Raw genomic sequence first — 25,116 nt, 5'->3', positions numbered from 1 at the left:
TTGTACAAATGCAGAGACAATATATAGTTTGGTAACATTTGTAATCTAAAACAAACAAATTGGAGAGAGATTTTTCATGTTTTCAAATAACAGTGGTGGAAGTAGGTAGTATTAACATAAGGATTCCGAGGCCAACTGTTTTTATCTCTCTTTTTTTTATTGTAGGAGATAAAGTTTGTGAGAGCAATGGTGCTGGAACCAAGTTAATATTGATTTCTCACGGAATTGCTGGGAGTTGTTGCAAAATGAGTATCGTAGTAGACTTAGTACATGTAGTATGATTGTCACTTGGGTTGCACGAGGTCCCGGGTTCAACTCCAGACAAGCCCCCCGGTTTAACACGCTAATACAGAATCTCTGATGATACCTCAAAACAATATATTTTGACACTTAAAACCTGAAAACACTGAAAACAGAGATATGCCAAGAAATATCTAATTTGAATAAATTAAGTCCCAAAACATATTTTAGTGTCCACAAGGTAAATTAGAAGGAAATAATCTTTTTTTTTTACTGAAACAGTTGCGCATTTAAACACAATTAAAAATATCAATAGGAAGATTTTGTAATTGCATTTGATTGCAATTCTTACTGCAATGGGCCCCTGGGGATGTTTCGGAAATAGTTAAGTGTGACTCTTAAGTCACACTTAAATTTTGTGAAGCACAACCCTGGTGTCATTTTACGCAATGAAGGCAGTGGTTAAATAAGGAGCTGCTTTCACAAATTTTATTACTATGGCATTATTACCTTGAGAGAAAGGAGTGGTCAGTTTCCCTTGAGAAGTCAGGTAGCGTTGCGAGTAACCAGCCGCAAAGATTCTCCTCTTCAACAATGCTTTCAGATGACCTGTAAATTCAAAATGAGAACTGCTTAATTGACTGTGAGCTTCTTAAAATCCCTGCCATATATTCATATTGTCTAATAAAACAAATAATGCACAGGTTTAATCCAAGAATGTGACATGAGTTGCTAAACAGTCATCTCTGGTATTGTGGTTGAAAAGCACCTGGAAAGCCTAAAACTTCTTGCACCGTTGTAACTTTGTGTGCAGTGCATTGCCACAAACACATTCACAACTGTGCATTATTTGTTATATCAATTTAAAAAAATATACAAAAGGGTGTTGAAGAAAATGGGGAGAAATAGGCAACAAGGAATGGGCAAGAGATGATACAGAAATATATCACAGCCAAATCACAAAGAGGAATTCAGGAAGTTAAAAAGGAAATACATCTTAACCGCCAGACTACTGAATTCTGTAATTCTCATAGGCTTTGTACAGGGGCGTCTAGTTTTTAGTATGCAATGGGTGAACAGCTTGAAAGACTGAAGAAGCTTGGGAAAGAGACAGGGTGTACAGTTTGCCAGAGAATTACAACTATCTCACCTCTCATCATCCTTATTTTTTTGTTGAATTGTTTTTGCTCTGAAGAATCCCCCATGTCGTGAAGACTGGAGGGTGAAGTAATTAAGGAAAGATATCAAGAAATTCCAACAACTTTGATATAATGATCTTCATCACCATCATCATCAACACCACATCATTATCTTCTTCATCACCATCTCCTCCATAACTACTTCAATCGTTAGTCGGAAATAAATTTATAATCATTATCACCATCATCACCATTTGCATGACAACCACCACCACCACCATCGTCATCATGACCATGACCATCATCATAATCATTATCATCATCATAATCATCATCACCATCATCATCATAATCATCATCATTATCATCATTATCATCATAATCATCATCATCACCACCACCATCATCATAATCATCATCATCACCATCATCATCACCATCATCATCATAACCAACACCACCACCATATCCACCACCACCACCATCATCATCACCATCATTGTCATCATCATCATCATCACCATCATCACCACCACCACCACCATCATAAGCACCATCACCACCATCATAATCATCATCACCACCACCACCATCACCAACATGAACAAATAGGCACCACCAGTCAAGGATATTTCAAGTGCTCATCTACGTCCACATCCAGCTCCTTGGCGGCCCTGACAAACCAATCGTTCTGATGTTTCATCATGATGACCATCATCATCATAATCATCATCATGATGACCATCATCATCATCATCATCACCACCACCACCACCATCATGACCAAATAGGCACCACCACCACCAGTCAAGGATACTTCAAGTGCTCATCTACGTCCACATCCAGCTCCTTGGCGGCCCTGACAAACCAATCGTTCTGGTGTTTCTTCTTGGAATGGACATGCTCAAGTTTGTCAATATCCCTAGCAAGATCTACCCTCTCCTTCACAGCTTGGTAGTAACTATGCTCCACCGGAAAGCTGGGAATCTCCTCTGTAAAATGAAATCCAACGAAACCTTTGTTTACGCACATCTGAAAGATTAAAATAGCATGTACGATTTCCCTCTTGAAGAGGCAAATTCCATGAATCAATATGTAACTATCACTTCAGTAATGTACTCAAATTCTGCACATATATGTATCTTTCAAACAAGAGTTGTTCTAGGCAACCTGAAAGCTTGCTATATACAGGCGCCTGCTATAGACAGGTTCTTATACACACAATGGCCCGTATTCTGAAGTCGGGTTTAACTTAGACCATGGTCCTACTCTGTGCTAAAATTATGGGAAGCCAAATGTTTCAAAATTTTGTTTATAGTAAATACTTCTCATGTTTACTGTGCTCTTTATAATTCATTAATGGTGAAGACAACTGTCATACTTATCCTACCCAGCCAGTTTATAATGTTTTGGGAGTCAAATGAGCTGATACATTGAACCTCTACTGTTAGAGATTTATGTAACAACTGGCTTTCCATAGTTAGACCACAACTTAAAACCAGAGTTTAAATTAAACCAGACTTCAGAATACGGGCCAATCTGTCTCCATGGCAATGGGTTTTAGAGGTCACTATAGGCAGGCGGCTGCTATAGAGAGACCTGTAGTCGCTAACACAGGTTTGAATATATACATACCTCTGTTGAGTGTCTTGCATAATCTCCTGTAGAAGTTCATCTCGTTGGGGGATAACAGGGTCACACTTAAACCAGACTTGGCCTGCCTCGCTGTACGTCCACTACGGTGAACATAAGACTACAAAAATAAACAGGAAAAAAATGATAGTAGAAAAATGATAGTAGAGAAAGGACACAGCTGCATTAGAGAACATGGGTAAGCAGTGAGTAAGAACAAAAAGATATTGAATGTAAAGTACTCCCGGGGACGTTTCATAAATCTGTTCGTAAGTTAAAGGTCAAGTCCACCCCAGAAAATTGTTGATTGGAATCGATAGAGAAAAATCAAACAAACATAATGCTGCAAATTTCATTGAAATCGGATGTAAAATAAGAAAGTCATGACATTTTAAATTTCGGTTTTTTTTCACAAATCAGTTAAATGCCCAACTCAGCGATATGCAAATGAGAGAGTCGATGATATCCTTCACTCACTATTTCTTTTTTTTATTGTTTGAATCATACGATATTTCAATTTTTACAGATTTGACCAACGGACCAACTTGATTTAACCATAAACTGTTAAAACAATGGTAATTCCACATGTTCAGGGAGAAATAAAATTTTGTTTCACATGACAATGAGGAGAAAATTAGAATTTTTTTTATATAATAAAATACAAAAGAAATAGTGAGTGGGTGACACCATCAGTCTGCCAATTTGCATACCGATCAGGATATACATATAACTGTTTTGTGAAATTAAGCGAAACTTGAAAATGTGACTTTAAGAATTATTCATTATTTATTATTATGATTATCATATTATTATCAGTATTATTATCATCATCATCATCATTATTATCATTTTTCTCATTATGACCTGTGAAAATTTATATTGATACCCCAAAACGAAGAGCATTGTCACTCCCATTGTTTTTTTTACTTAAAGGGAAAATTATCAAAAAATACAATAATCATTGTAGATCTGGCAATGCTGCTAAAAGATGAATTATTATTATTTTTTTATAGAATCAGTCTTACCTCTGATGTTCGAGGGACTTGGTAATGTATAACATGCTCTATATCTGGGATATCCAAGCCTCTGGCAGCGACGTCGGTAGCCAGGAGTAGCCCTTTGGGATTCTTTGTGAATCTGGGAAACAAGTATGGGGGGGAATATATGGAGGTATATCCGATTACCAAACACTTTTCATGCATACAATCATATCGAACACCAAATTTCTTGAAAAATTTTCAGACTTCGACTTTAAATACACAAATAACAAATGTGGGTGCGTCGTGGTCTAGTGGTTAAGACTCTCGTCTTTCAATCTGAAGGACGTGGGTTTGAAATGGGTACCGGCAAGAAGTAATTCCTCAAAAAGCTGTGCGCACCGGAATTGGTAGACTAGCTTAGCCAGGGTAATATAGGAGCACCTTGAGCACCTACATGTAGCAAGGTGGATACATGCGCTATACAAATCCTATATTATTTATTTATAACTAATGACAATAAAGATGTAAAATGTAACTGAGATCAGTTATTTTCATTGCAATATCACCTTCTAATTACACCTTTATTTGAATTTCAGAGATTTTAAAATGGTAATGTACTGCCTATCATGTGTATTCAATGAAAAAAGTTAGATAATTGACATTAGTCATCAATCCAATATTTTAACCATATTTTTTTTATTTTAGGAGAACAAGGTATTTACAAATGTAACTGGTGTGTTGGCTTAGAGCGTCCGTCTCACATTTGGGAGGTCGGGGCAGCGTCATACCAAATGACGTAAAAAGATGGGAGTTGCTGCTACCCTGTTTGGCGTTCAACAATGCAAGGGATAGAGCTACGTTGATCTGGCGCTGCGCAGTGGCTGCCTGGCAAAAGGAATTTTTGGAGTATTTCTATTTTCTGATTTCATTTAGAACAATGAAATATGGATTTTTCTATTTTTATCTATTTTAGATTCTTTTGTCATCCTCCTATTGAAATTCCCTAGGAAGAATCTTACAAAGCTTGAAGTGTGTAAAATCTTACCTTTCTAGATTTTTAAGGCGCTGCTTTTGAATCATAGAGGAGTGTAGTGGAAGCGGTGTGCATTCTAGCAGAGAAAGGATAGACACCAGTCTTCTGATGCAGTCTATGCTGTTAGTAAAGACTAGTGTACGGCCTGGATACTGCCTCAGGAAGTAGAAGAGGTAGATATCCTGCAAAGAATACAATATTATATTATATTGCATGGATCAGAATGGGATATGAGAAGTAGTATAGTGTATTCTAGCAGAGAAGGGATAGATACCAGTCTGCTGGTACAGTCTATGTTCTCACTGTCACGATTCGCGACACGATTGATCGTGGAGTAATAATCTTATATGATCGTACCAGATCAGTTGTGGCAATCGTATTGAATATAGAATTTTTTTTTAAATGGTTCACTAATTTTCGTTATCAGGTACGAAAAGCCAATTGCAGCTTTTGTAAAGGGGCTTTCACAATTGCTCTTGCGATCGTTTGTGATCATTTGGTCACAATATATGTTGCACAGGATCGCAACAGTTGTAACCAGTCGCACCACCAATTGTGAAAGGGGTTTAAAGGATCACACAACAGTGGGAAAGAGGTACATGTATAAAGAAAGATACACCAGGAATAGCAATCACCTTTTCTTCAACAGCACAAACAATCTTGCTCTCCAGTAGAGTGGAAGCGGTGCCCTCTCGTTTGGTGAGATCCACCACCTCAGCATCTTCTCGGATTCCAACTTTGGCCATTACAGAGTCTAAAACAGAAAGAAACAAATGAATGAATTGGTAACCGGAGTTGAGTTCCAGTAAATGAATGATGAATGAATGAGTGGATGAATGAATGGATGAATGAATGGATGAATGAATGAATGAACGAACTAACGAGCGAACGAATCAATCAATCAATCAATTAAATGAAAAGAATGAAAGAATCATTTTAACAAATGAATAAATGAATGAAATATTTAATTAATAACTGAAAATGATAGAATGAATTGATTAATCAATGAAGTAATGAATGAATGCATGCATGAATGACTGAATAAATGATTGAATGAAGGAATGAATGAACGAAAGAACATACAAATGAGTGAACAAATAAATTAATGAAAGGATGGATGAATGAATGATGGATAGATGAAAGGCTAAATAATAAATGAATTAATCAAGGGAATAAATGAATGATTAAATTGAGTTAATGAAGAATGAAGTACTCAATCAATTAATAAATTAATAAATTAATGAATTTATGCATTGGTTAAATGAGTGGGGCAGAGACATGCCTTCTCTTTTTTTGTCAGCTCTACCACCTTCGGATCTTTCAACTTTTGCCATTATAGAATCTAAGTACATGTGCATTGACAAACAAAGAAATGAATGAATGATTTCATTACCAAATCTATTCACTTCATCGATTGATTTAGTGAATAGCGAAAGAATCAAATGTGCATTTGTACATATCTTTTTAATACCATACCTTAATATCATTTTGATCATTGACTCACCTAGTTTATCCTTCTTGTCTTGTTTGTAAGCCTTCTTGAGTGATTTCCTGAGTGGACCCAGATGGATTAGACTCAGCGTTGCTGAGAACACAAAGGTCTGTCGCGATGACTTCTGCTCTGAACTGGATATTTAATCAGACAAAAACAAGAAAAATATAAAAAATTAAACAAATAAATAAATGAAAATCATCAAATAATACAGAGCTTAGTCTTTATTTTTGTAGAGTAAACACTTTTGATTATAATATTCTGAAATCATAATCTAAATTATGGTCTTTAAGTTGAGGTTTTGACTATGGATAACCAATTGTCACATAGATCTCTAACAGCAGAGGTTCAATTCGTCAGCACATTTGGTGCTCAATTCACTCATACCTGTCTGGGAACAACTAAATTAGTTTTCTTTATCATTAATGCAAGGGGTAAGAAAAATCAGTCAAAATAATAGATACAATTGATCTAAACGAAATGTTCATACTCTTGGTTCCTGCCATTGAATTGTCTAAAAAAGTTCCCTCTCGGTCAGCAAATTGCCACAGCAAGTTTTATTATTGCTAGCCTTGTATGAAGACCTACTTGTTGATAGATGGAATTCTCTACTAATCCAACTTCGTAATTGTAACAACATTGAGACTTTGAAATCTGAACTAAAGACCCATTTTTTACAGCAACTTTGTGAATGTGTGACATACAGTATTAGGGAGCCAGTGCCTTTGAATGTTTCTGTACAGATAAATGGCACTTATACAAATGCTATTCATAATCATCATCATCATCATAGAAATTACGAATAGGGTCTGTGCCTGCAGACTAGACTGTGAACAGGTCGTCCATGTGCAAAGCCTATGGGAATTTAAGAATGTTCATTTTTCCCCCACAATTGTTTTCTAACCTGTTTAGAACGTCAAGTATCTCTGAAAGCTCTGCGTAGTGACCCTTCTCAACCATGCGGTCAGCCTCGTCGATGACCAGGCATTGTATATCAGGCAGACTGGCAAGATGAGGCTCGCCCTGCGTGGATAGTGAAACAAGAAAGAATTGAGTGATGAGTTGTAGGCCTGGGACGAATGTTAATTTTACCATTCGATTAGTTCCTGAAAAAACAATCGAATAATCGATTGATCGTCGGAAATCACGTCTTCTAATCCAGTAGTTGACCTACTTGTGAAGACTTCCCGAATAGGGTTTTTCAATTATTGAACATGTAGGGTAGAGTACTATCTGTTCCTTATGAATTGAATTAGGCCTTTTATCCCCCCTTCTTGATTTCTATTTCAAAGAAACTCTATGAAATAGGATTAAAACGTTCACTTCATTGTTCCACTGAAAAATCTATCCCAAATCATTCTTGTATTATGCATCCCTCCAAGTGCAACACCCCTGCATATGAATGAATCCGCCTACAGTCTTGGGTACAATTTACGTCTCTGTAAACAACTCATTCATGAAGTATTCTTTGAGACAGACGTACCCCCATGTGGTGCTTTTTACTTATTGAAAATTTTCATCCATTGCCCACACCATGCCCCAACCCTCACCTGTGGTAGTGCCACGATGTTAAAAATATTTTGCGAAATATTTTTCATTTGAATTACCTCTCAGAATTACAATTTCTGATAATTTGAACCTATAACGGGGTCTGTTTTGGGAGACTAGTGACATTTGGAATTACGTGATAGTGCGTATTGGAATGTTATTTTGATTGAGTGAGAGGGGGAGAGGCCAGGCTAAAAGAGATTGCATTGTTTTGAAACATGAAAGAATTCCCACCGCTATGTTTCTTTCTCTCTCTCACTCACACCATGCTCACACCCATACACAGAGATTGGGATGGGGTCAATTTTTTCTGGAGTCATGACCTTTAATGGGAACCACATGGCTTATTCTTTGTCTCCCAGAAGTTTCATTGGCCATTGAATGGTCCAATCACACATCGGCTCAAGTCATAGCTCCTTGTGTGTGTGTGTGTACTTTGTTTTAGGCACACAGACAAGGAACCATAGAGTTATTATACACCTATGCATACAATATACATTGTGTATCGAGGGCATGGAAGGCCGGGTGGGATTAAGATATTTAGACCTCTTTCAGGTTGGTGTTTATCTGTGAATGTGATACAATCATTGTTTATTTTTGACGAATGATATCGGTAACATAATTTTCTAAAGCCATATCAAGTACTTAACAATTGTTATCTTGTCATTTTGTTACTATTACTTGAGTAATCGTGTTATCCCAATTGTCTAATCGGGATCTGCCGATTATTCGATTAGTGTAAATTTTGCTAATCGATTAGCGATCGGCGGCAAGCCATTCGAACCATTCGATCAATCGATGTTTACTCCCAGGCCTAATGAGTTGTATGTGGTGATCACAGGGGGAGGGCATTAAAGACACATCATCATCTGTTTCATGGGACAGAGGTGTTGTGGCTCTGGATAAGTCACCAGACTTTGAATCACAAGGTCCGGGGTTCAAATCCTACCGCACCACTCTCGTCCTTTGGCTAGGCGTTTTATCTACATTTCCCACTCTCCAACCACGTGTAGTAAATGGGTACCCGGTAGGAAGGAATTCCTTGAATGCTTGAGCGTCCGATCAGAATAGCCTGCTAAAGCCGGGGTAATAGTATGTAGCGCTCAGGGAGATTTGTATTACAAAGCGCTATATACATGTTGCATATTATTAAGTTGGATATAAATCATCCAGACTAGAACAAGAATTATGACCAGCAGACATTATATAATGCCACTAGAAATTGTCTCAACTTTACCTGACCCCTGAGTTGCCCGATGCTCGGCATGCTTAGCCAAAACATTTCTCACTGATACACAAAGTTTGATCTCCTCTAAAGCGGTCTCTATTGCAGATTCTTCCAATGCTTTTCTCAAAGTGTGTGGTCAGCAAATGATAACTCATTCCCCATGAAAACTAACGCCTATATGTCTTTAAGGGGGTACCAGATAGGGAGCAGGGAGGGGGGTGTTTCATATAGCTGGTGGGCGTTTCATAAGACCGGTGATCCTTTCTTGTGGTAAATGGTATATTCATTGGCGATGGTACGTGCGTAAGAAAGGTTCATCAGTCGTTCTTAAAGTCGCTCTTAACTTACAAACAGCTTTATGAAACGGCCCCCAGGTCATAAGGTTCACCAGTCGTTCTTAAAGTCGCTCTTAACTTACGAACAGCTTAATGAGACGGCCCCAGGTCATAAGTTAAGAGCTACTTTAAGAACGACTGGTGATCCTTTCTTACGCGCTAAACAATCGGTAATGAACATTTTGGCGTATATCATATACCAAAGGCAGGGATCATCAGTCGCTCTTAAAGTTGCTCTTAACTTTAATACAAACAGCTTGATGATACACGAACCAGATATGGGAGAGCAAAGCAAAACGTTGTCTTACCAGTTGATAAAGCTCCCATAACCTTCCAGGGGTACCCACTATGATGTCTGGTCTTTTCTTCAGAACTCTCTTTTGCTTCTCGGCAGACATTCCTCCAACCACCACCGCAACCTGGAATAAATTAAAGGAACTAATCAACTTTTAAGCCAGAATAAGAGATAAATCGTACTTGTATCTCCTCATAGTGTATAATCGACAATACTGAAGTATTAAGATGAAGCAGTAGTAGTATGGTGACACAACATTTGCTCCTGCGACAATTGCCCGGGCTTTATTTCGTTGAAGATGTATGGTTAGGGTTTCAATAGGGTTTTATGTAAGGTTTAGGGTTAGGCTTATGGTCGGGTGTAGCGTTAAATCTAAGGTTGAAGTTTATTTGATTAGTGTGTGACATTCATAGCAGAGCAATTGTCGCCGGAGCAAATATTATCGAACCATTAGTAGTCCATGTTTTAAATCTGGTTTATCTCCCGCCTACGAGGGGGCCCCGGATGCACCTCGCACTCATAAAAACCATCCTCACCCCTTACCTCTATTTTAAACTACCAACATTCCATGTGCGTACACTCACCCCAAATTAAAGTCAACTATTGAAAAAGGTGGCTGATAATAGAAGTTTGCCATACATCATGTCTAAGGGCACCCAACAGGTAGACCTCATGGGTGGCCCAGAGTAGAGGCATACAACACATAGATATTGTTTAACTGCTGGAAGAATTTGTCATGGTTCTGTGGTACTCTTATTGCAAAATCGCAGAAGAAAAAAGACATTCAGGGATGCCACTTAAATTCGTTAAAAAAGTCTGAAAATCATCTAGAATGACAGAGCTTTCTTACATGAAAAATTTACTTTCTACGGCTGAAAATGTGTTTAAAAAGTCTTAATTCAGACTTAAGTGGCATCATTAGACGTTACTCTATATTCATTACCTTGATATTTGAAAATGCGTTGTGTCTTAATTCAGACTTAAGATGCATCTTTAGACGTTACTCTATATTCATTACCTTGATATTTGTCATCTTCGCTGCAGCAACCAGGTGATTCTTGACCTGCACAGCCAGTTCCCTGGTGGGTGTCAGGACTAGTCCAAAGAGCTTCTGTTGTTGGTCAAGCCCTCCGGCCGGTGTACTGGTCAACGGTAGCCCGGCCTTTACCCAGTCCTCATCCGCGATGTTATCGATGACATCTACGCACTTCATTTGCGACTTGAGCCTCTGCATGTCAACCCGTCCTTTGGCGTCATCAACCTCGGAATCGGTGTCGTCATCGCTGTCAGGTTCCTCGACATCATCATCTATGTCATCATCAAAGTTATTGTCATTTAGATCATCATTAATATCACCATCGCTCGCAACCTCCACCATCAAATCCACATCCTGGTCTTCATGTTCGTTTGTCCTTTCGTGATTCGATGGACTTTGTTCAATTCTCGTGATATCAGTCCCGTCTTTACTTGGGTTAGGCTTTGTCTTTGAGGTCGGGTCAGAAGACCTTGCTGCTTGATGCTGCAGTAGCTTGTATATTAGAGGTATCCCAAAGGCTAGTGTCTTTCCGCTACCCTAAATGTGCACAGGAGAATTAGAGCTAAATATCAGGGCTTTATATCAGAGTTTTGCAATCATTCGCTATAAATGGTGATGACTGATTAAGAGCGAACAATGATTATGGAACAATAAGGAATGTTCTTTCATAACTGCAATCAATCATAAACCTTTGCGATACTTTTGATACAGAGACCTAGAAAGCTTCCTTCATTTTCCCTCTTACTTTGAGAAATCAGGAGATGAACAAGATAGGATATTGCACTTCAATATTAAGAGTCACCAAATATGCTCAGCACTTTGAAATGTGTCTTATTTCTTTCTAGAAATATATCAACTAATAATGAAATTTTATAAAGTCACAAAATATACTCCACCCATTCCAAGAATATTCTAGATTGAAATTCTTTATAATTCATACTAATACTTCAATCTGAGGCAATTTTGTTTCAAACACCTTAACAATATTCGAAGTCAAGATTTTAGTGGTTAATAGATTTATTTTTTCTCACAATCTCACCGTTTCAGCTGCTCCCACTATGTCTTTGCCTTCGTTGATAGCAGCAGGTATGCAACCAGCTTGAATCGGGGTGGGGCGGGTGAATCCCATGGACTGCAGGGATTGATGCACTACGGTGGGGACAGATAGGCTGTCCCACTTTGACATAGCAACTTCTGGATTAAAATTAGAGAGAGAGAAGACATTCAGCATTATCATTGAAGACATGAACAAGGAATGGTCGAATGGGAGTGGGGCAAGTGACTGCAGAGACTGATGCACAAGGGTGGGGATAGATAGGTTCTCCCACTTAGACATAGAAACTTCTAGATTAGTATAAAGAGAAAGACATTTATTACAATCATGGTTAGGGATGCTTGAATGAGGTTTAGACAGGCGAATCCTTACAACTGAAGAGACCGATCAATGCACTAGGGTGGGGATATGTAGGGTGTCCCACTTAAGCATAGAAAATTCTAGATTGAATTAGGAAGAATAAATTTATTACAATTATGGGAATGCTTGTAAAGAATTTGTACTCACCAGTATTTGGTATCTCTCTTTCATTGTCTTTGTCCTCCTCATTCCTTGGCTCCTTCTCCTCTTCCACATCTCTCAAGTTCTCTTGTTCTTCTCCTCCTTGTTCACTCTTTCTCTTTTTCCTCTTAGCCCTAAGCTCTTCAAGTCGCTCTCTTCCTGATTTTCTCTTCCTTACTCCTGACTTTCCGGGGCTTGCTGCTTTCTCCTCATTCTTCAAAGCATCTTTCACATACTTGCTAGCAACGGCAGTTTCCTGCTTAGTCCTTGCTTTCATATTGGCAGATTTGTTTTGCTTGTCTTTTGATGAGGTGCTTTTCTTAGGGTTTGTGATGGTATTTCCTACAGTCGTGCCTTTCTTCTTGTTCTTTTTATTCCCTTTCACCTTCTTTTCTATGGATGTTTTACTGGCTAGGGGTTTCTGGACGTCTTGAACCTTCTTGAGTGATTTGGAATCCTGCTGCAGAGGGTAATAAAATGGAATAAAGGGATACAGAAATTAAACTGGCAACAATGAATACAGTGGGTGATTTCAACTTCAGTGTTGACCTTTAGGTGTTGGTGCATGGTCAGTTTTTTTAATTAAATAATAAATGGTTGTAAACATAACTATATTACAATGGTGATTGATTTCATAACATATGTATTACATGTAATTACCTCAGGCATGTGATTACTTTTTATTATATATTTTGAATTATGTTTTTCATTTCCGTTTTTCATTATGTTGTCATAATTATGATGTATATTTGTGTATTTGCTTTTATGTTTGAAAATCTGTAATTCAGCCTTTGGGCTGCAAATGATTTTTGTTCAATAAACCATTTCTGTTTCTATTTCTATTTTACTGCAAGCGGCCTTTAATCATCTTGCATCATATAAAATTAATATGTAATGAATATGGATACAGGAAATAAAATTATAATTTGAATCAACACTCTGGAAGGTAAATCAATTTTTTCATTCTTCTTTGGGCTTTAACTTAGGATTATCCAGCAAATCAGATAATGTTGATGTCTTTTTGATATCATACATATGTATTTCATATTTTTTTAAATTTTTATCTATGGATGTATAAGTACTGTGTGCGAATGTTTACACATTTAGTTTAATTCGCTTAGCCAAATTCAATTTTACATTTTCTACATTCTTTTGTTTAATCTTTTCTGTTAAAGAATCGAGCAGTATTTCCATGTATGTATTTATTGCTGTTTGTCAATGTCATGCATTTTATTTATTCACCTTTTTATTTTTGCTCAATTTACTAAGGTTACTAAATGTTCACATTTATTTTGTACTTTTAACATATTGCTGTACACTATGTACATGTATATAGTTTAAGTCTTGTTTTATCATCTTTGTCTGTTTGTACTGAGCTGATATACATCTCAGTGGTTATTTTCACGCATATTTTACATTGTATTTTTACAAAGGGCCCCAATGAAAACCAGTATTTCTGCTGATTGGGCTACCCTTTTTAAATATGTGTAATAAATAAATAAATGAATAAAAGGCCGAACATGAATCCTGAAGAACAGCCAACAACTTCAAGTTCATGGAAGCAAGGCGGTTGGTATCGCCATGAAAGCCCACCAACCGAAAACCTTAGCTGGAGGGATTTCCAGAATTCATGGACTTTCCATGACTTTTCCAGGAAAGATACTTGTGTCTGGATTCCCTGGCTGATACATCGAGGGAGCCTTCATGGAAGAGGAGGAGGGTTCACCCTTTTAGAACATTATCTCTTAACATCTTAATATTAACATTATTTTGTACCAGTAACTATCATAGGGAGGAGGGCTCTGTCACTAAAGCACTTAGTGATCTTGGCTGGGAATCTCTTCAGACAAGAAGAAGAAACCATAGACTTTGTAAGCTATACAAGATCAACAACGGTCTTGTCAATATCAAGATATTGAGCTATCCAACCTCAAATGCACTCCACTCTCTCCCACATCCTGAATGGTTTCATTAAAGTAATAAACCAGCAATTGGAATCGCAGCTTCCTGGAGGAGAGTTCTGGGATCCATCTGATGAACTTAAGGAAGCTGCGATGTCGTGTTCTCCCACCAACATAAGTGGTGAGAGGAATTTTGTGATGATGGATTCCAGACTTCAAAGAGCACCAAATACCAAGATCTCTAAATTGGAGAGAAAGGTTATGCTCTCTGTCAATAAGACAAGAAAGTGGTTTGAAACATCAAGTCCACAGAAGAAAAAAATACCAAGATCTCTAAATTGGAGGGAACGGTAATGTTCTCCGTCGATAAGACAAGAAAGTGGTTGGAAACGTCAAGTCCACAGAAGAAAAAATACCAAGATCTCTAAATTGGAGGGAAAAGTAATGTTCTCCGTCAATAACACGAGAAAGTGGTTGGAAATGTCAAGTCCACAGAAGAAAAATACCAAGATCTCTAAATTGGAGGGAAAAGTAATGTTCTCCGTCAATAAGACAACAAAGTGGTTGGAAATGTCAAGTCCACAGAAGAAAAAATACCAAGATCTCTAAATTGAAGGGACAGGTAATGTTCTCCGTCAATAAGACAAGAAAGTGGGTGGAAACATCAAGTCCACAGAATAAAAGGAACCTCATAGAAGAGGCAGTCACCCGATCCACAAGAGCAGATGGACAAGCTTATGTTGAAGCAGTCAGGAACAGGGTCAGAAGCAAGCAAGCAAGAAAAAATGAACGTAAAAGATGCCAGAGAACGAGAAAGACTGGAGGAGATAATGGAGTGTGTCGTAAACACATGGACTGATTGCACAGGACAATATTGGTGAGACACCTCAGTGTAAGTCCAAGACAAAAGCCTGTAATGTCCTCCGAAAGCAAATCAGCTTTCGCACCCGAAAGTTTTGCAACAAGGTGTTGAAAAGGATGCCTTCTCCAAATGCTCAAGAGAGGAGCATGAAAGAATTGTATGCAGTTTCCCCACAGGAAGCTGAGGATTATCATCACTTGTACCTGTGATTCATTATTGATCCATCTAGCATTCTACATCGATATGTGTGTATGTATGTATATATGTGTATTTATGAATATGTATATGTATATATGTCACCTGCATGCTTATCACTCCCTTCTATTATTTATGCCATGATGCATTTATTATTTATAAGTAGACATAAGTTTTTTTCTCTTTGACGAAATACTGTTTTATTTATTTTTGTTTATTTGCTTATATTCCTTGAATTGTATTATTTTGTACTCCTTGTTTTGAACAAAATATTGGCGAATGTCAGTAACGTTCTAATAAATTCAATTCAATTCACCAAGAATTCCACCATCGATGGGACGAAGATGGCAGAGACATCTAGTATAAAGGTAGAGTGGTAGCGCCTGACAGCGGAGAGCTCAAGATACTTTATGATGACCAGGATGAGCCCTACTTCATGTGGCTTTCAGAATTATTAACAGACTTGTATCTGCAAGACCTTATCATGGTTTAATAAACTCTTGCCTGCTAAAAAAAGAAAAACAAAATGCTAGTGGGAACACAAATGGTGTGCACGTAATACAACAATATTTTACAATTGCTTTGATAGCAGTAGTCCAAGCATATTGTTTGAATAACAGTTTATCGATACCAACAAAAGTATGGAAAACAAGCTCTGTGTGTATCTTAGAGAGTGTGGTAACTTGCTTCTTGATACCGATGAATCATGAGATTTTGAGTTATTTTCGAACAAATTTGAAAGGTTAGCTATTAAAACTGCGTATTAATGTGCATGAATATGCAAATATTTCCATTCATTGGTAGTTGATGAATGAATGGTTCACATCTGAACAAGAATAAAAGAAAATATATGCATGTTTACTATGTTGATATTTCACTTTTTGAAGAAATAATAGACATGTATATATATTAGAACAGCTGGTGCTGAATGTTCTAAGGGGGGTCACAAAGAGTTAAGTATGACTTGGAGTCACAAATGAATGTCCAGTTTCATGTGGTATAAAGGACATCACCGCATTGGTCAAATAATGCTGAGAGGACATGCACTACTGCATATTAAGCAGTAAAATTGTGTTTTCATTATAGAAGCGGATATCAAATTTTTTGTTGTTTGCTTCTCTTGCTTACATCTTTATAAATTTTGCCCAGTATGCAATATCTGGACCCTTCAAAAACTTTTGGCACACTATGCCACGGTTCATCTATAATTAATATAATATGATAAATATCATATTTATTGACCGATGCAAGTATTTTATGATTCATGATATTTATCGGCCGATGGAAGTATTTTTTTAAAATTTAAATTGGCACTGCTCATGATATTGTCGCCCTCTATACGCGTCTTGTAGCTATAGGCTACGATAACAAAGACGGCAAGATGGCGACGATAACATCTGTATCTGCTCATCTTCTTACATGATTTTTCTTCATTTTTATATTATTTTTTGTGTAAAAAGAAGTTTATTATTTCCTATAATGGGGGGAAATGAAGTTGTAGCCCATTTACATAAATTTGGGATAAGTAAGTTAAAGAAAACAAGTATTTTGGAGCAACATTGACGTTGTCTCCAAAATACTCGGTGTGAGTGGGCCTATGCCATCCCGTCCCAGGCTCCATAGAGAGTAATAAGCCTACATGTACGTCAGTAAATGACTTCTCCAGGCCAGGAGCCTCCTAGACCAAAAGCTTCGGTCTCTGTTATGTTGGTTGTTCCGCTGAACTCCGTTGGCTCCACTCACCAAATACAGAGACCGAAGTTCTAGCACGATCTGTACAGGGACTCAATGGACATATGTTTATGTATTAAGTTCGGATAAAACAGGGAAGTGAAGTTGCGCCACAGCCGAAGTAAGTCACTGTTTTTTCCCCCTTTATTTTATTTTTCCCCGTTTTGGTGCATTTCAGGCCAAAAAGGAATAATAATCTTTATTTTGGTACAGTTCTTTTTATATATTTTTTATGAAATAAAGCAGGGCTGCCAACTTTTGAGACGAGTTTGGAGTGTGACATTGCGAGGGAGCGGAGCGCCCGAGGGGGGATGTGTGGAAGGGGGGTGTCCCCCCTTTCACGGTAGGGAGCTTTTACAATTTTGCAATTTAAATGGTGCAATCTGGCACATACTTTTAACTCTGATTCCATAAATACATAAGGAGTCAAATAGGTTAATTGACTTTTTTAATGAAGTTCACTGACCTTGAAAAAAATTTCCACATTTTTAAGTGCATTATTCCAAATCAACTGTCTTTATAAGCTTAGCAGTGAAACCTCAACCTGTGATTATCTGCTGCTCCCAGGAGAGGAAGGAAGGAAGCAAGCAATATAAAAAAGAAAGAAAAGAATAGATGAAAGGAAAAAAAAGAAAGACAAAGAAAGGAATGAAAGAAAGAAAAGGAGAAAGAAAGAAAAAAAGAAAGAAAGAAAGAAAGAAAAGGTTAAAGGATAGATGGAACGAAGGGAAAAAAGAAAGAAAGAACAAGACAGAAAGAAGAAAGGAATTAATGAAAGAGAAAAAAAGCTAAAAGGAAGAAATAAAAAACAAGAAGGGGTAAAGAAAGGATGGATGGAAGAAAGAACAAAGAATGAAGGAAAGAAAGGGTAAAAAGAAGGAAGGAAAGAAACAAAGAAAGAAAGAAAGAAAGAAAGAAGAGATAGATATAGGATGGATGGACTCAAGAATTAAAGACAGAAAGAAATAAAAATAAAAATAAAAAAAAAGAGAAAAAGAAATAGAGAAAAATATTTTTTTTAAGGACAGAAAGAAGACAAAGAAAAAAAGGAAAATTAAAAAAGAAAGACAGTAACAAAAAACAAAGAAAGATTGAAAAGAAAGAAGGAGAGAAAGATATAAAGAAAGCTATAACTATCATGATAGTATCATCATATAAAAATTATCAGTTTCTTTTTGGCTCATTTAAAATAAAGCTACGAAAGAAACCAAGTGTATCAAAACACACACAAATGCATATGTGGGGCTATCATGTATTCAAAGCGCCGTGCCGGCGGGCTATCGCCATGGCATGGCATTGCATTGACACTCGATCGCTCGTTGTGCCTCGCTCAAAAACCCAGCTTCATAGTAAAATTTTGATGTCACCAGCTCTTCACGCGGGGTACAGTAAGCCAATCGCAACTCAATATCTTGTCTTAGCGCGGCAAACCGAAACCAATTTGCATTGATGGTTTAGCTTTGCGCTTGTGTGGTTAAAAACTTTGAAACTTTTGCCTGGCCGTGTTATAATGTTATTGAATATCCAATATAGGTTAATAAAGAGGCGCGATAGCTCAGTAGAGCGGGGGTTTCGGATTCCGGTGACCCGGGTTCGATTCCCAAGTGGTGCGCTAGTGCCCTTTGCCTTGGTAAGGCATTTAATCCTCATTACCAGGTCCCTCGGAAAGGACTTTAAGCCGTTGGTCCCCTGGTTGCTTGCTCACAGGCATTCATGCTTTCTTAGCAGTCAGGTAAAAAACCTCGGTACTGTCTTCAGGTATTAAACTTTTTTTCTCTCTATTTTCGGGGTTTAGCTTGAGAATTCCTACGGCTACGGTCAGCGTGAGAATCGGGTGAATTGTGTGCGACTCACGCAGCTCAGATTGTGTGAGAGTTGGCAGCCCTGAATAAAGACAACAAATAATCAACAATCGATGAGCCTTGTCGCGTCGCATCGGGGGGATTTTGCATTGTTTAATGTTAACATGATCTATTCTAAGTCTAACGACTAACGTTAATGGTGGCTGCACGTGCACGATAGCGAGCCGTCTGTGTCTGACAAGCCTCCAGGCTACTCCAGGGCCATGCTAAGTCAGTAGAGGCGCACGGCCAATATTGGAGACTATCTCCAATGTGGGAGATTATCTCCAATATCAGAGACTTTTGTAAAGAATTTGGGTATCCAATTTCAGAGACGGTCTCCAGTTTTGGAGACCAATTTCCTTTGTTTACATTTGCTGCAAAAGGATTACCTTGGCGGCAAATAAAAATGTGATAAGGGGATTCCTAATGAAAAATTACCCCTTTTCACCGTCTACTTTAAAAATTCACCGTCTACTTTAGACCAAAAGCTTCGGTCTCTGTTATGTTGGTTGTTCAGCTGAACTCCGTTGGCTTCACTCACCAAATACAGAGACCGAAGTTCTAGCGCGATCTGTACAGGGGACTCAATGGCCATATGTTTATGTACTTAAGATCGGATAAAACGGGGAAGTGAATTTGCGCGACAGCCGAGGTAAGTCACTGTTTTTGTTCCTTTTAACTCGATTTTTCGCCGTTTCTTGGCAATTAATGCCAAGAGGGAATATCAATTTGCATTTTGGTCGCATTAATTTTCAAAATGTTTATTGATTAAAGACAAAAATTGAAGAGCCCCGACGGGGGGATTTTGCATTGCAAGTCCCCTAATGGTGGCTGCACGCTAGCGAGCCGTCTGTGTATGAGGAGAACTTAAAAAAAAAAATGTTAAAAAACTCCTCAAAACAGACGGCTGCCAGCTGTCTACGTCTACTTTTGTTTTGATAAGGATTTTTCTTGTCAATCACACACAAAACAAATGGGCTTCTGACCTCAGTGAGACAAAATTTTGGGTGGAAATAATCACGCTTTTGTTGGTGTTGTTTCTTTTGTCCTTTTGCAAAGCAAGTCTCCAATGACATGTGGGAGATTGTCTCCCCTATTGGAGAGAGTCTCCCATATTGGCCGTGCGCCTCTACTGTAAGTGGAGCCAACGCAGTTCAGCTGAACAACCAAAATACAGAGACTGAAGCTTTTTGGGCTATCCTGAGCTGAGCCCCAGCTCCGCCTGAATCATCGGCGGCGTCTTTTTCGAGCTGCCGCAGCGCGCAGTAAGCGGCGGAGCGGAGCACCTTCACTCTGCATGCGCATGCTTACCTTTCCCACAGTCCCACTCGTAAGTTTTCTAAACATGTTTGGATCGTAATCAGTTAAAACCTCCATTCCAACGAATCCACCCATCTCTTCGTCAGCAAACGCTGACATATCCACTTCGAAAGGTTTCCAATTCTGTTCATCTAGAAAAGCGGGCTGTTTTCGTGATTCTCTCTTCATTTTGTTGTATTTCTTCAAGCGCTCGCGCCGCTTCACGTGTCGAATGGAAGTCGCCATCTTGATTTGATAACCTTATATTATAACTTGATTTAAGGCATAGCACAGCGTATGCGCACACAGTCTGCTTGAAATGCTAAATTCATCCATTCCTGCGTGAACATAATTTTTGTTACTTTTTAAAACATTCCTGTGAGTTTAAAAATAAGTATATAGTTTTAATTTCTTTACCTCCATTTTTATTGTATTGTCAATATGCTCTGTCTCGCTTCTCACCTTTTTTCATGAAGAATTCATATTTCTAATCAATATTTAACTCCAAGCACACCGCCGGTATTTGGGGGGAAATGACGCGTGGCGCTTAACTTCGCGTATTTTTGAAAACGCCCTGAAAATGACTAAAAACATCCCCTCAGAAAAATCAACGATCCTCACATGTTACACTCTAAATATGTGCATGAAATTTCCATATAAGGATATCGTGACCTTTCCGATCATGACCCTGTATTCTGCTTCCGTGGAAACCAATTTATGGTCACACCGCAGGCGATTTTACCGTGTGGCTTGGATTCTTCATATCTCCGGTATTCAAGTGTATTTCCGAAGAGTGAAGTACTTGTTACATTTTTTAGGGATGATATTATTTTGTCCTGAAAATGAGTGTAACTAGCAAGGAAATGGCTTTGAATTGAGCAAACCAAATTTTGGTTCACGATTTCGAGGTACTACGCGCTTGACTTCAATCATGGCATCCGCTGACTTCAGCGCAGAACATACACGAATACTCCAACTCACCGGATGGACTGCCGATGAAATTCACTCTCTTGTACACGAACGGAAATGTCCTGGTGAGTAGATTTGTGCCGATTACGTATTCTTAATACCCGATTGATTGGATTTTTATTATGAAATGATGTGAAATGGTTGTGATTGTGACATGAAATGTGAAAAATGTCGATCTTTTTCAAATATCTAATGAACAATTTTGCCGTGATTGTGCAGAGGGAGTGCGCGCAAAATTGCACAGCCATTTCTCCAGTCGACCGGCCACATTCGCCGACCGAATTTTTCTTTTCTGCGCATGCGCAGTTTAAGGTATGGATATTCCATTGCCTCTCTCCCTCCCTCTGGAACGACTGTTTTCATTTTCCTCGTACGTTTTTCAAATCAATAGTTGTGTGATGTCAGGCAATTCAAGAAATTAGACTTGAAAGTCAAATTTGTCACTTTTAATTAATTGTTTGGTCATATTTACTGAATTATTTTGTCTCAATTGTGCCCATAACCAATTCTTTTCCTTTATTAATTAATTTTTTTTTAGGGGGGAGGGGGAGGGGGTGGGGGCCTCAAAGAGACATAATTACAAAAGAAACAAATTATACTTTCAAATGGGCTTTAAAAATTATTATAAGCTAATAATTATTTCTCATTCTCAGAATTTCTTTATACCATTGCTGTGAATAACACATCCTTCCCCTATCAATTTTAAAACCCTTTCTCTGTTTAGTGCCCGTTCATAATTATTTTTTTTTAATTCATTGACAAAGAATTGTGGCCCCCCCCCCCCCTGCCCAATTTTTTTTTTTTTTTTTTTTTTTTTTTTTTAAGAAACACATATATTGGTTCAGTCCTAATATTTGTTTTGGTCTACAGTATGTGCATTTATTTTCAAGTTTCACATTATTTTTATTTTATAAATCCAGACTTTCCCTCTTAAATTAGCAAATATTATCCTTTTATTTAAGGTAGCAAACACTTTTTAATGTCAATAATTAAAGTTTAGATCAATAATTGATTGATATTTTTTTTCAATTATTTGAGTAAATATAGTAATTAGTATGCCGTTGATTTTAAATCACTCAGGCAAAGAACCTACATTGACATTTTTTTTTTCTTCTTCCTTTTCTTTTAATTACAGATCACTGGTGGGAGGACCCAAGGCCTACTTTTGGCTTAATGGAAATCATCAGAAAATGTGTTGATGACACTGAGAGCTTGAGCTTCCGGAAAGACTTTGTTAATATTTTGAAGAGCATGGGCATCAAAGAACCTAACTGCACATTACCTGGAATCCTGTCCAAAGTGAAACGCAGTGCTTTAAAAGCAATCAGTGCTGATAACTTAGAATCCCTATGTGAAGAATATACAGACTTGTCTGGGTCTAATCGTGTTATTGGTTCAGCATGTCAGCAATTGGGAATTACTCCTGGTTTGTTGAAAGAAGGATGCAGTAATTTACAAGGAGATATCTCAAATGGAATCATTGTAGAGCTATTTCATTATCGTAGACGAAATTCCATTCCTTGGAAGACTGTTCTTGATGAGTGGTGGTGTGCACTTTTTCCAGAAAAAACTGGTGAAGTACCACATAGAGGAACTGTTATAAGTAGTTGGAAAAGTGTAGCCACAAGGAGGATCAAATTGTCCCGAGATTCATCAAGAGAAAGGTTGGAGGAATTTTTAAGAACTCCCTACTGCTATCCAACTAAAAGACCCATCAATGAAGAGCAACTGGAAGATGACCATCCTGATGGAAATGAGCCTCCCCTGACTACTAAAGATGACAGTGAGCTTCCCCTGACTACTATAGATGACAGCAACGAGGACATCGTGAGCACATTTGATGATGCCACTAAGAATAAAAGAATAGTTATGAAGAGGTACCAAGACAAGGTTAAGGATATGAAGAAGGAAAGGCAAGAGATGATGGACAGACAGCAACAAGCAAAAGAAGAAAAGAAGAGAAAATCAGTAGCAACAGCAGTCAGAGCAACTGAGATGGTAAACAAGTTGTGTGATGGTCCTTGTACCTCCAGTGCTGATGTGGAGTCCATGATGGCTAAGAAGGCTCCGTCTGATCAAAGAAAGGCTCTGTTGGCACAGATTGACTACTACAAGTCTGTTAACAAAGGATTGGTCAAAGGTGCTTTGTTTTTTAAGTCAAAGGCTGGTAAACCCCTAAGCGCATCTGACCTGTGTGACAACTTAAAAGAGATAATTCAGGTTGTTCATTCAGCCCCCATCGGTCAGTCAGAAGATGCTGAATCTGGTACATCCTGCACATTCCCTGATAGTGACACTCTTCAAGAAGAAAGGAAGGCATTAAGAGAGAAACTGCTATCAAAAGTGACAGGGAGAAAGCGCAAAGAACCCTTTCCTGAAACTACCATTTTACACAAAAGAATTAAACACAAGTTTCTTCCTGAAGGTGGCAAACGTCTTGTCACATACCATGGCAGAGTGTTGAGAAAGAGTACTCAACAGGACATTGAAGACTTGATGGAATGTAACGATCAGGAATATTTCGACAAAGGTTATACATTTTACACCCTTGTGTATGACAATGACGAGAACCTGTACACATATCCTCTTGAGAAGGAATGGGAAGATAATTGTCTGGAGCTCATGTAAGAAAGGCAGCCAAAGTTATTCATTTGTACAAAGGAAAGAAAAATGATGTCTTAACTGAAAATGAACTCTGCACAAGAGATTTTGGCCCAAGTTCACTTCAGAGTTATAGCATTGATTTGAGAAAGATTACTTATCAATTCATCAGGATATTGAAATGAATACTTAATGGATCACTAACCTTTATTATTTGGACAAATTATTTACATATCAGACTTCTATGGTGGTTTGACAATGCTTAGTAATGGAACATATATCTTCTGGAATTCAGTAATTCATCCATGTCGACAGATAAAGAGGTATGTGAAATAAATTTGCTATCTTTTTTGTGTGTTTGAAAAGAAACTATTCATGCACACACCGAAAATAAATTTCGTTTTTACTCAATGTAATTGCATTTATTGCATGAATCCACCAATTACAATTATGTTCAGGGAATAACACTAATGTACAAATTATTTTTACTCAGTACATGTTTATAGCTGCTCTTTTTGTAGTAAATCAAGATTACTTCATCTTTTGCAATACATAAAAACATTGAATTGTAATATTTCCTGCCATATTGAGACACTAGTTTGTGGTACATATAATATGAATGTCTTTCAAAATTTTGTACCAGTCCACCAATTAATTTTTTACTCTTACAGTTTATACAAACCTGCAATCAAAAATCTACCAGGCAGATTTTGGAAAATTCTAATGAAACAGCATCTGTTATATTATTGTTGTGCTAAAAAAAAAACACAAGTTCAATGAATGAGGTAGAATATCTTATGCAGACTGTCCAATGGCTTTTACTATGCCTTGAATGCCCTCTTATCCCTTCTCATCAGGTTGTCCGCTCATTTGTGTCTGGCTGCAGTTTCCCCTTTCTCGATTTGATTCCCTTGGCTGTTGCTCATTGTCCTTGTCATGACCTACTTGAAATGGGATGAAGATTACAGTTATTTTTTGTTAAATTGTTTGAAGTCAGAATTCATAGAAATGTATTAAACATCAATGTTATTAAAAATTCAATTTATTATGCTAAAATTGGGAATATATTAAAATATCTAATGAAACAGCATCTGTAATATTATTGTGATACTTGAAAGAAAACTCAAATACCAGCCTGGATTGACTTGTGCAGCAACTGATCATTCAATTTCAGAACTGCCAAGAACAGATATGTGCTGTC

At 37.7% G+C, this 25,116-nt stretch overlaps 2 protein-coding genes across 8 annotated transcripts in view; one reads left to right on the top strand and one right to left on the bottom strand.

Moving 5' to 3' along the window:
- The window catches only part of LOC129280010 (ATP-dependent RNA helicase DDX24-like), a 23,559-nt gene extending 2,028 nt beyond the window's left edge, over positions 1–21,531 (bottom strand). The window contains exons 1-14 of one of the 7 annotated variants that reach the window (XM_064112342.1): positions 21,327–21,531; positions 12,520–12,973; positions 11,998–12,152; positions 10,941–11,495; positions 9,936–10,046; positions 7,421–7,539; positions 6,529–6,650; positions 5,660–5,778; positions 5,037–5,206; positions 4,037–4,148; positions 3,015–3,132; positions 2,197–2,371; positions 1,391–1,455; positions 751–849 (exon numbers count right to left, since the gene is read on the bottom strand). In XM_064112342.1, the coding sequence (XP_063968412.1) occupies positions 751–849; positions 1,391–1,455; positions 2,197–2,371; positions 3,015–3,132; positions 4,037–4,148; positions 5,037–5,206; positions 5,660–5,778; positions 6,529–6,650; positions 7,421–7,539; positions 9,936–10,046; positions 10,941–11,495; positions 11,998–12,152; positions 12,520–12,790 (2,191 nt within the window). In that variant the 5' untranslated portion in view covers positions 12,791–12,973; positions 21,327–21,531. Of the gene's footprint in view, positions 1–750; positions 850–1,390; positions 1,456–2,196; positions 2,372–3,014; positions 3,133–4,036; positions 4,149–5,036; positions 5,207–5,659; positions 5,779–6,528; positions 6,651–7,420; positions 7,540–9,935; positions 10,047–10,940; positions 11,496–11,997; positions 12,153–12,519; positions 12,974–20,357; positions 20,987–21,326 lie in introns of those variants that run through there. The other 6 variants (XM_064112341.1, XM_064112338.1, XM_064112339.1 and 3 more) reach the window with 6 other exon arrangements.
- LOC135157277 (uncharacterized) lies at positions 20,609–25,005 on the top strand. Its single transcript, XM_064112343.1, has 2 exons — positions 20,609–21,379; positions 22,450–25,005. Exons 1-2 carry the CDS (start codon positions 21,277–21,279, stop codon positions 23,940–23,942), a joined length of 1,596 nt encoding a protein of 531 aa, XP_063968413.1. The 5' UTR covers positions 20,609–21,276; the 3' UTR covers positions 23,943–25,005.
- Positions 25,006–25,116: the final 111 nt, after the last annotated feature.

The sequence above is a fragment of the Lytechinus pictus genome, chromosome 17, assembly GCF_037042905.1.
Source record: "Lytechinus pictus isolate F3 Inbred chromosome 17, Lp3.0, whole genome shotgun sequence".
In the NCBI taxonomy this organism is placed as follows: Eukaryota; Metazoa; Echinodermata; class Echinoidea; order Temnopleuroida; family Toxopneustidae; genus Lytechinus; species Lytechinus pictus.
The sequence above is the reverse complement of the archived record's forward strand: the minus strand, read 5'-3'. Positions and strand labels throughout refer to the sequence as shown.